We start from the raw sequence: 12,472 nt of genomic DNA, 5'->3' as shown, positions 1-12,472 counted from the left end.
TGTAGGCAGTTACACTGAGAGAGAGGTATAGGGATACTGATGTACTGAACCCACACTAGCAGGTGACCATACTTTCATTAAAAGAAAAAAAGGGGGGACGGACGGATGAAAGAAAGGTACACATCTAAGCAATTTCTCTGAAATTTCCACCCATGTATTTAGCCTTTGAGCAAAGTCAGAGCTGCGATTGATGAGTGAGTTGTTTGGATACTAGGCGACAGAAATAGGAAAAGGGATGGGGAAAACTGCAGTCTTTTAGGACCTCCATGGATTAATAATTATTTTATATATACCCTGGCCATCTGGTTGGTTTGCCGTAACCAACGGATCTATCCAGGCCCGCTGCCCTTGGAATATGTGTTGCTTTTTCCTAGCAACCAGGATGCATCTTTCCAGGGTGGTTGTACCCCCTAGAAGTTATATTTTGGGACCCTCCATCTGCAAAAAGAGAACATAGATTTGCACATGCAAGTTGTATGCAAGTTTGCATCCTCTTTTGCAAGTGGTCAGAGGTCCCAGTCCAGATACAGTGTACTGGGCCCAGAAAATCCAGACACCCCTGCTAGTAGGAAAACCCTAGAAGGTATAATATAATAGAGGTCCTAAAGCCTTGAACGTTGCAATGTATTTTATCTTTTTTTTTAATGAAACAAAAATACTAATCTCAGCATTCTTGTCAGTTCTTTATTATTATTTTATCCCTAAAGACTAGCACATTTACAGCATACATGGATTGGAAGAATTGACTATATAAAACAGTAATCATATGTTTATGGTATATTAATACTGCCCCCAAACAAATAAATAAAATAAACTTTGCAATGCACCAAGCTTGGCAAATACAACTGTGTTGAGACAAAAACAGTGCTCTATTTTACAATAGCTCTACATACATAAATGAAACCCAAAAGGCAACTGTGCTGTGGGTGTTTTAATAGAACAGAGACAAACAGACTTAGCAGCAGTTTCTTTTATACCCCTTTAGTAGGTTTCATTTCTAAAATGTACTAAAAAAAATTAGTTAGAACTTCATGTTATAGTACTCCTTAAGAATGCCTTTTCTGTGCAATCTGCCACTCAAATAAAACAATTAAATGAAGTTTCCTAATATGGATTTATGTTTTCAGAGTTTTCCATTTTTCATTAAGCTCTATTCAGTTTGTCCTCAATGGAATCCTATCTATGCATATGTCAAATTGTCTTTATAAAATATTACATGGACAAAGTTGTTCTACATATTGCAAACAACCCAAGGATAATCAGAATATTGAATCCCTTTCCTATAATTAATGCAGTACTATAGCTTGGTATCTTAAAAAAAGTGAGGGGTTCAAAGGACACATATGAGGAGTTTGGAAATTCTTCATATAAGTATTGCAATGCTAGATAATGCATTTCTATCCACAGAGCCTCACCAAAGTGAATGAAGCATTGTAAAAACAAACTATTTTCCGTAGTGTAATTCAAGTAGGCATGTAAAATAAAGGCTCACTGTTATTTAGAGGGGGCATAGCTAAAAATAGCTAGAAATCTGATCCTGAACATTTATACTAGCCAATCTGGCCTAAAGTTTCAGCTTCCCTTTCCCATTAAAAGAATGGGGAAATACACCCTATGGCTCCAAGAGATGGCTGACAGTATTCTGTGTGTTGTTTTCTAAAAACATTGCTTGCCAAAGTTTTAGAGAATCATTAAATTACTGAAATCTTTTCAGTAGCCCTTCCTCCAAAGCTGAAAAATAATAACTTAAGTGTTTAAGTACATGATTAATATGTACAAAAAATACACTCAGTGGTGAACATAAAATAAATACAAAATAATGCACATTTATGCTGTATCAGGATGAGTTTTCCCAATAGTACAGTTTCAACATGGACCAAAAACGTTTACACTTGGTGCAGAGTTCCGAGGTTAAACATGTTACATAGCATTCACAACACTGAAACTGCAAACAAGGCTGAAACAGCGATAAAAGACTAGTTCACCAAAATCATGATTAGTGCAAAATCATGACTAGCACATGTAACAACACAGCTAAGACATCAAACTGCAAAAAGCAAATAGTATAACAAATGTCTGTAGGCCTAGAATAAACAATGAAAACCTTTGTGAAATTAAAGTGCAAATATAAATAGCTGGGAGAAGTAACACAAAATTGGAAAATGTCCCATGTATACCGGTTTCTTATTTTGTGGAGAATAACTGAACCACATTTCCCATTTCCATTACAGGGCCCATGATCCTAAACATAGTTATTATACATAAACACCACTAATTTCAGTAGACTTTAAAAGTGTAGATGTTTGTTCTGGGTTACAGTCTTAGTATGAAAATGTTATAATGGCTATTATATACTGGATTAAACAACTCTACAGAAGATTAAGCATGACATGATTTTAAAAAATCAGTGCTTAATTTCACTTTTGTTTTGCTGCTGGTCACATATCAACAGAAGACTGTATTATTCTACCTTAAGCATTATTCACACATTTGCTTTTTGTACTGGTGCAATCAATTAATATTCATAAGTGTCTTTCTAAAGGGTAGTTTTGTTAATAGCGGCTTTTCATATGAACATCTCCCATTGGAAGACAATGGTCCAGTTCAGACATAATTCTGAACCACAATTTAGCATTATGTGAACAAGCAGCAGTGTCTCTCAAACTGATACACTCCTATCTCCTCTTTCATGTGCTCCTCCTCCAGGGTAGCCCAAGGAGGAGAAGAGATGCATCAACTTCCTGCCTTAAACAGAAGTTTGAGGAGTAGCTTGGAAACTTCCACTTCCTGTCTTTAACAATCAGCAGTTTATTGTTCTGTCCGAAAGGGATAAATGGTTAGCTTAAACTAAGATTTGTTGAGACAAGCCAGTACAGTGGTACCTCGGGTTACATACGATTCCGGCTCCGCTATCCCAGAAATATTACAGGCTCCGCTATCCCAGAAATATTACCTCGGGTTAAGAGCTTTGCTTCAGGATGAGAACAGAAATCGTGCTCCTGCGGCACTGCAGCAGCAGGAGGCCCCGTTAGCTAAAGTGGTGCTTCAGGTTAAGATCAGTTTCAGGTTAAGAACGGACCTCCGGAACGAATTAAGTACTTAACCTGAGGTACCACTGTATCATATTTGGCCAGACTTGTTTCAGTGAACCATAGTTTAAACTAACTGTTTGTTCCTTTGAGGCATAACAATCATAGGAGCCGACTCCTAGTTCCCTCCCCCCCCCCCAAATAAAATATTTGAGGGGGCTGGGCCCTCCCAAAGTTGATGGGCATTGCCATTCAAATGGTGTGCATGTGCCATATCACGTGATCAATTATGTGGGGCAGGACTTGCCTGGGCCCCCAATATTTTATTCAAGTTGGCACCCCTGATAACAATAAACTGCATCTGGTTTAAAAAGAAGAAGTTCCCAACTCCTCATCAAAGTTGTAATTACGGAGGTGTGAGCCTAAAGCTCATTCACATAACACTGAACCATGGTTTAGTGTTACACCCATACCAGTTCAATGCGTAGCCTTATCATCAATGAATTATGGGTTCATGAGAAACATTTGGCTTTTATGTAAAACAATGATCTGAAAGTAGGAATCCCTTATGTACTTCATAGTTTTCATTACCTATGGGCCGTATTTAACTATTAAGGGGAGTAGACTCACTGAAATTAGTGGGCCTAAGTTAGTCATGGCCTTTAATATCAATGGCTCTACTCCTAGTAAAAGTTAAATACAATACAGTAAAAATATTTGAAACGCTGAAGACAGAGAGGAAAGTAAGGAACCACCAATTCCAAATGGTTAAAGTGCATCTAATTCAGTCCTAGAACCAGGCTGTAAATCCAGCAAGCGTACTTGGCAAAAGGCTTGCAAACATTGAACAGCTGCTTCCACAAGTGAAGTTGTATAATATCGTCTTGTGCATGAAAAAGGAGAGAGAGAGCGCTTCTGAATATTTGTCTTCCACTGAATGGCATTGCTGTGTGCAGTAAGCTGATGGATATAAACAAAAAGATGTGCAAACTGAAAGAGGTTGGATGCCTCTGATGATGCAGATATGCAGAGGATTCAGCCTCCTTGGCACTTCAGAGGCCAAACCAGAATGCACTTTCGTATCTAATTTACAATGCCAGCCAGTTAAGAATGTGAACCTTGTCTTTTGAGTCCTCTGCCCAGAGCACTACTAGTCACGTTAACTATTTTGCCATGTGCAACTCTCTCTTCCTTGAGCCTACTTTTCAAAGGTATAGAACTGTAAAATTTCTAAAGACAACTGAAAGAATCATGGGTCCAGTCCAGTTTTTGATCTGGGCTTTGTGTCAATTCCTGATGCTGTACAGTACACACCACTTATATGATAGTGTCCTACATAAAGGAAAACATTTTAAGGTCCTGGCATTTATATTACTGTGCTGCACTGTCTTAAAAACTGAGTTTTAGCTTCTCCTGCATAACAATGCTCCTTATAACTTATCAAACTGCCTCACATCCAATTCATTTACTATTTACAGAGTCTGAGGTTTTTTAAAAAAGTATTATATGAAAGTCTTAATCTCAAATCAAATCAGTATAAAAAGATGTGTGAAACAGCTGTCTAAACTTCATTCATAAAATCATCAACAGTCCAGGAATTACCTTTCTTATTTAGGCATATAAGTAAGAAATCAATGGAACAGGCATCTTACATACACTGATGGCTAGTTACATGAGCAGACGGTCATCACATTTTCATGTTATAAGGGGTCAGTAAATAATATTTTTCCTATGGAATCCAATTTAATAAAAGTACATGCTTGGTATTAACTAGTGAAACGTACAAAAAATTGTTTCTGACATTGTTGTCAAAGTTCATATACTAAAATTGAGTGTATCCACATTTCTTTTTAACGGAACAACTAATTACAGGACAGAGTAATCTTATGATTCAACTTTTCCATAAGTTCCTTCAGGAGGCCTGTAATACTTGGGGAAAGCCTTCAGCTGCAGGGAATTAAATGCATACTTGCGACATCCAACATTCTTCATTGTATTTTCTCTTCGACAACCCTCACTGGGAAAGAGAGACAAGCACAAAAAATGACAGCAGTAAAAACAAAAACAAAATGAACAATTATTTTAGACAATAATGAGGTGAACTAGTTAGTTCATAGCATTGAAATACTTGAACAGGTGCTTGAATAATTTGCCATTGCAAATTTAAAAGCAGTGGATCACTAAACAGTGCAGCTATGAGGCACGTGAAATAGAAACATGCAGTGTCTAGTTGCTAAACTTGCAATTCTAATAAGCAATAGTGTAACTAGTTGCAATGCAACTGATCTCTGCAATGTTCCGAAGTATTTCATGGCACATATGCTGTGCAGTAATAAATGCTTTTCAACAACAACTATTTCCTGCATATCAGTTTAGCAAGCGCTTTGCTCAAGGTTACCATGACTAGATAATTTGCTATGCACAGTAGGAGCGGTTGGGGGAGAGGAACTTAACCAACTAATACTGGTACAATCACAATCCTTAAAAGTTTAGTACTGTTTAATTGCCTGAAAAAATACTATTTCATGTACAGCCACCAACCATATGCTAGAAAGCCATCAATATTTAGGAATGCAACCTTCCCTCATATTTATCTACTGCAGGTTTAACCTAGGAAATTACCTATTGCAGGTTAACCTAAGAAATCTATAGTAGGCTGTGGGCTTGTGCATTCCCTTCCATTTCACCATGATTTAATGTTATGTATGCACTTGTGCTAACCAAATTTCTTCTTACCTAGGATTGGAAGCCAGCTTCAAACTGTAGTTATAATGGGAGTCTGGTTAGCACATAACAACAAACCATGGTAAAAGGGAGAAGTGGAGATTTGCATGTGAAATTGTTGGAGACGATGGGGTCAATAATTCTGCTGACCTGCTCCTTAGCTATGGTTTAAAGTGGCAGAATAAAATCTATACTGGGCTGTTGGGGAACAGTCCTCTTTTGGTGTGATAGTCATTGCTACAATAGGCTATCTTAACATTTACACTCTGGTTTTGAACTCTATTGCATTTCAATACAATATTTCTGAACTCTATTTAAAAGGCCATTATTTTTCATGAAACTGAAAGTGCTGAAAAACAGCTATGTAAGGAAGCACATCATTTTGGTACACATGAATTAACTTAGACCATCAAAAGAGAACTTTCTTTGGTTCCTTTGAATATAGAAGATAACAATGGAAAATGAAAATGGTTTCATGCTAGAGCATGTGTTAAAGCACACAAACATAGGACTGATATATAATTATATTTTAAACAATTAAGGACAGCAACATTTAATATGCCCCTTGTTAAACTACAGCAGCATTGTTTCCAAGGTGGTGAGATTTTGAATTATAATAATTTATTCCACTGTCAACATAAGGCAAGACCCAGACAAACAAGCTCTTTTGAAGTTCTGTTGATTTCAGTGGGCATATTAACAGCTGTTCATACTGAAATCTACTCTATGGATTGTGCACACCTTGATATGAAACTGGGATTAACTGATTTCATTAACTTAATTGTCATTGTATAATACACATTTTTATATGGCTTAATTTCACAAGTAAATGATTTTATTGTCCTTCCTCTAAAACAATGCATTGGGACTCTGAAGTACTTATTTTATCTGTAAAGGTAAAGGTACCCCTGACCATTAGGTCCAGTTGCGGATGACTCTGGGGTTGTGGCGCTCATCTCGCTTTACTAGCCAAGGGAGCTGGCATACAGCTTCCAGGTCATGTGGCCAGCATGACTAAGTTGCTTCTGGCAAACCAGAGCAGCGCACGGAAATGCCGTTTACCTTCCCGCCAGAGCGGAACCTATTTATCTACTTGCACTGTGTGCTTTCGAACTGCTAGGTTGGCAGGAGCAGGGACCGAGCAACGGGAGCTCACCCCGTCACGGGGATCTGAACCGCCGACCTTCCGATCAGCAAGCCCTAGGCTCTGTGGTTTAACCCACAGCGTCACACTATCTGTAGTGACTTTAATTTACACTTGAGTGTCACTTGGATTCATTTAAAAGCACAAAAGTATTCTAGGGTGTTAAATTTGTGGCAACAATTTGCACACATTTTGATTTAGCAGTCTTGCAGAGGAAGGGTATGTATATCTATTTTGTGCACCCAGCTTACTCTGTGTACACTGATTGAGGATGTGTTTACTATCTGAAACTCATTTGGTACCATCCTGAGCTCTTGTGGATTCACAAAGCTCTGCATATTTAAGAGCTACCCCATTATCTTCAGTGCTGCAGAAGGAGAAGGCAGGATAGCTAAGCCTTACAAATATTGACTAGCCCACCCCTGCCTATGTTAATCCTTTGTGGCACACTGACAGCCTACAAGAAAAAAAAGTGAAACTGCTTCCTTGCCTGGTTGTAGTCAGCCTAACAACTGGCTACTTACCAAGAAGTGTGTGTGTGTGTTTTGAAATTATGGCTTCTGGGAAACGCATATGACCAAGATAGACATTTTTGACCCTATGCGTGTTTTTTTATTCTTGTTTGAGAGGAAAGACTCAATGCATGCAACGACAAGTTACAATGTATGTATGAAGCATTCCTCTGACAAGAAAGGCATTAATGCTGCCGTGCGGTATGCTTACATTTCAGGGGGGTGGGGCAGATAATTATCTTGCAATGCATTCCTCACAAGACCTGTTGTTATATTGCCTGAGTAGTGTGGCTGCTGCTTCTGAGCAGATGAAACCTGCAACTGTAGAAACATTCTACAGTAATGTATATATAAAGCAGTTTCATGCGTCAGGAGTATTTCCCACACCAACATCACTGGGTTGCATCCAATTTTCATCCTCCTCAGACCAGATCCACTGAAATTAGTAGATATGTCTACTTTAGGTCCACTAATTTCAATAGGTCTACTCTGAGTACATAAGAAGTGATTTTGATGTAGTGTGAAATAATGCCTGTTTACCCCAAGTCACGTGACTGCTTCCTACAAATGTTATTGGAGCAGGACAGGATTGAGCTACAGGAGCAGAAGCTGTCATGCTACTCTGGTAACATACAAACAGTCCATAATCAAGGCTACATCTGCTTCTTATACTAGTTGTCAAAATCGAAACAACATCTTTGTACCAGTGGGACATAGCACAATGGAACATGGCAGTTAGAATTTGTCTCTAAGCCTACTTAACTCCTTTTAAAATCTCAAATTTACAATGGCAGTCACATGCCTGTGGAACGGACTGCCACTAGGGCAGTGGGGTTTCATCTTCCTCACGTTCCCATTCACCCCCCAAATCTGTTCTAGAGGTTCATAAACCTTCTGAAGCAGAATTGGAGAGGGAATGGGGAGTGGAAGAGAAGGGGAATTCCGTTTGTGCAATTTTGGCTGTTGCCTTTTAATTAAATTAATCCACAAAATTATAACTTTAATATTATAGCTATACAAGCTTTCTAAATGCTGATATATGCATATTTGAACAATTAAATGTCATAACTGTAGCAATTAAGCATAATTCTCTGTTGTCCACTGAAGTATTAGAGTAATTTTCTGGGAATAGTTACTCAATTATGTTAGCATCTTTTAACTATTTTAAGTTTATTTCATCTCTTCTAACTAAAACGTTAACCATTAGCTGAAATATCTTATTAGTGCATCTTTTATGGCAATATTTAATGTCAGGATTAATTTACATATGATCGCATTCACATACACTATAAAAATATTTTCCCGAAGATTTAAATAGAATTACAGATTATTTGTAAGCTATTCTTTGCTACCCACTCTTCCCTTTTTGATACATTAAAAAAGTAGATATAGAAATAAACTGAAAGTACGGTATATTGCATGCAGTACACTGCACTTCAAGTTAGTTCTTTTTTTAAAGTTGGTATAATTTGCTGCAACAGATTTAACTTTGTGGGGGGGGACACAAGTACATGATTCTAAGCATGGATCGCTATAATTATTTAGAGCAGCCTTCACCAAGCTAATGCCCTCTCCAGATGTTTTGGACTACAACTTCCATCAGCCCCCAACCAGCACAACCATGCTGGCAGGGGATGGTGAAACTGTAGTCTAAAACATCTGGAGGGCACTAAGTTGGCAAAGGCTGCTTTAGAGGCTATGCCTAGTAATCAAAGTAATAAGGTGCTGAGCATATTTGTTTAGCTAAACCTGTTACAAACCATCACTTTGTTTCTTCGCATATCACATAAATATGAAACGCAAGATTGACACACTTTAAGAATATACAAAAAAGATACAAATTCTTTTCTCTGGAATACAAGTTCCTTTCTCTGGAATACATGGAACATGTGAAACAAAACTGTGTATCTACAGAGAGAGAAAGTAAAGAGACTCCGGATTTGGATGCCTGAAAAATATTTGGTAAGAGAAACTAATCTTCAGGTTGGGTAAAATACCGAGGTAACAGGGCTGCTGTCAGACTATGTTACAAGCACTGAAAGCGTTAACAGTTTAAACGTTCAATACAATTCCTTTTCATAAAATAATCTGATGTGTATTTACAAGTTTAGTACAATAGAAACACAAAATTGTAAGGCATAATAATAATAATTATTATTCTTGGCAGACGATGCTATGAGACATTCTTTGACAAATAGGTACCAGGTGGCAATAAATATTCTGGCACTTCATTGAAATTTTTGCTTCTGTTTGCTTTTAAACTCATCTTCACTTGCAACGTAATTTAGCCACCAAGTAGGCAATGCTCAGAAATAGCCACACAATCAGTAAATTGGGGCTTAGAGCTAGTAAAGGAATAGAGTAGAGAAGATTGGGGTCTAGCCTGAAATCCCGGATGGGCACCAGGCCACACAAGTTCTTCTGCGTGACTACCTCCCGTGTTCCAATACTGTGAAAAGGAAGAAGTTCAGGGAGAAAGGAAAGTAAAGAAAGAAACACACACAGACATGCAATGGTCGTACCAAAAGGAAATAAAAGTGGCAAAATAAAACAGAATCAAATCAAGAAGAGGAGAAAAAGAAACATCAAAGAAGCCACAACAGAAAATAGAACGTGTTAGGTTAAAGAATAGGGAGGTGTGCCAATTTTAAATCATAATAATAATAATAAAAGGCACAATTACAGAATAAAGGAGAGAGAAAGAGAATAAAAAGAGAAAATAAGAAAGAATACTGTAATCTACTGAAAATAAATACATGTAGGTTGAACAAGAATGGTTTTCCATGTTCATTTTCTCATTTGGCCAAGCAATGTTTCCATGCTGCTCTGCCATGCTTCCACATGCTGCAAAGGAAGGGAGCTCTGAAAAGCAAAACTGAACATGAATAACCATTATAGCATTTGACCCTTTCAAAAATTCTTCAATGTGAGTTGTACCATATTAGTTCAATAACCTAGCTATTAAAGGTACTGGTGTTAAAAATTACTTGGCTCCAAAGTAGGTTAGTTAAAAAAATTATTTTTAAAAAGTCATCAAACAAACAAAAATCCACCATAATAAGCAAGGCAAATTGGCCTCCTACTCAGTGAGCAACACCGGGGCAAGGCTGGTTCAGGGAAGGTGGCATAAGCAGCACCCCGGACAATCACCCTGGAAAGCCCCCCCCCCCTTCGCGCTACGCCCCTCACTGCCTCTGTCCAATTTCTGAGGATTCCTCCTTCCACCTCAGTCCCCTACACCACAGCATACCAACCCTTATGTGAAGTTCTTCATGGGGCTCTTGAAGGAAGGATGGGAGTGGGGTGATAACCTTCCACGTTTTACCCTTCTCCCAGCATTTCTCTGGGTCCAGCCCTAATGTTGTTTTCCTAAATGTTAAATGTACTTAACATAAATGGCATGGCTTTTCTCTCCCAGACCAGAATTGGGTAAACAATCAGGTGCATTCAATGAGACTTTAAAATAATGAACAATGACTATCTTGTACCCACTTTTATTAAAAATGTCCATATCTATTAAAAATGTAGTTAGTATTATCAGAAGGACACCAATTAAATATTATGAATGAGGCTGGGAATGCATTTGAGCATATATATTTCTGCCTCTTTCTCTCTTATATATGTTAATGTTTTCTTAACCAGGATGCTGGTTTAATCATAGCCCAGGTTTAAGGTGATTCCCCTTTATGGAATAAAAGACTCCATGGCAAATTCAGAAAGCAATATTGCTGAAGTAAAAAGGTAACATAAAAAGTAGACCATTGAAGATTTAGAAAGGATCAAATAGCAAAAACATACAGAAAGGATAAGAGAATTGAACACTTTTGAGAATTTGGTGAGAAGACACACAGTACAGTACATTCAGCGAAAGTGAATGTTGAGAACAGGACTCCACGGTAGTGCTGAAAACACCAATAAAGACTAAAACTGGATTTCTTATCCTTTCTTTTTTGGTATGTAAAATTGGAGCTTTCGGGTAGTGCTTGAAACAATGTATTGAACAATAAACAGATTGCTTACATTTTAAAAACAATAGAATTTTCAAGTATGTCTGCAGCTTCAGAAAACAGGAGTTAAACTGATATGACCACAGAACACTGACAGGTTGTGATGGGTTCTGATTGCTGCATCATGAAACATTCAAAATGACAATTTGCTGAAGAAGCAAACTGTATTGCTTGAGGAATAAGCATAGCAAAACAATGCAACCTGCAGATGTGTATCCTTCACAGAACAGGTAAACCATACAGATCACCTCTAAGCAAAAATGGCAAGACAACAACTGAGGCAATCCTACAATTACAAAGCTTTCAAATTGGTAGAGCAGAAAAGACTTGCATGCTGTGCAATACTTTTCTTTACATCTCAATTATTCAATAAACTGCTGAAAACTATACAAAATATTTTCCTCTTTTAGAAGATTTTTTTAAAAAATACACATACAAATATGACAGGTCTCTTTATATCAAAAAATACTGAGTGAGGTTCAAAGTACTTCAGGAAACTGTAGGCTGTGCAATTTATCTTTCTTGATAGTTATATTTGTTATATAACTATCCCCATCAAAGATAGTTGAAAACCACCCATCTGCAGTTTACATGGCTCCAGGGTTAGGAACAAGAGGCCAGCGAGCAGACGGTCCTTACCTTCTCATGCATTCCAGGGCTTGTGTGAAGACCTGTGGAGCCATTCCATGTTCATGCTGCAATATTAGACACTGCTCTAGAGTCACTGACATGGCAGTCCTATCCTTGGCACTTTTACAGCTTGTAAACCGAACACCATTGAGTCTGCGGCAAATCTAGAAAACGACACTATCTATTAGCTTCACTGTAATGTTTCAGTGTAATGTAATATCCCCACATTTGGGAGCAATAAGGGGACCCAAGGCTGGGAAAGGTTGCCTTAAGATGGGGAAGGGGACCATGTGGCCCTTCAGTTATTATTGGGCTAAAACTCCCATTGGCTCCAGCCACCATGGGCATTGGTCAAGGATGACCAATTCACTACACACCTTTAGGTGCCAGGCAAAAATGTTCCTCTTTAATCAGGCCTTTGGCTGA

At 38.0% G+C, this 12,472-nt stretch overlaps 1 protein-coding gene and 1 long non-coding RNA gene across 20 annotated transcripts in view; one reads left to right on the top strand and one right to left on the bottom strand.

Moving 5' to 3' along the window:
- LOC308588901 overlaps positions 1-12,472 on the top strand; it is a 30,760-nt gene that overhangs the window by 6,719 nt on the left and 11,569 nt on the right. The window lies entirely within an intron of this gene.
- INPP4A (inositol polyphosphate-4-phosphatase type I A) overlaps positions 4,753-12,472 on the bottom strand; it is a 97,039-nt gene continuing 89,319 nt past the window's right edge. For 6 of the 15 annotated variants that reach the window (XM_081197550.1, XM_081197554.1, XM_081197543.1 and 3 more), the window contains 2 exons: positions 12,056-12,210; positions 4,753-5,046 (listed from right to left, as the gene is read on the bottom strand). In XM_081197550.1, the coding sequence (XP_081053676.1) occupies positions 4,914-5,046; positions 12,056-12,210 (288 nt within the window). In that variant the 3' untranslated portion in view covers positions 4,753-4,913. Of the gene's footprint in view, positions 5,047-8,510; positions 9,859-12,055; positions 12,211-12,472 lie in introns of those variants that run through there. The other 9 variants (XM_081197541.1, XM_081197549.1, XM_081197548.1 and 6 more) reach the window with 7 other exon arrangements.

This window comes from Podarcis bocagei (genome assembly GCF_964188305.1).
Source record: "Podarcis bocagei genome assembly, chromosome: 6".
Classification (NCBI taxonomy): Eukaryota; Metazoa; Chordata; class Lepidosauria; order Squamata; family Lacertidae; genus Podarcis; species Podarcis bocagei.
Note: the sequence above shows the minus strand (reverse complement) of the source record. Positions and strands in the feature narration are given on the sequence as shown.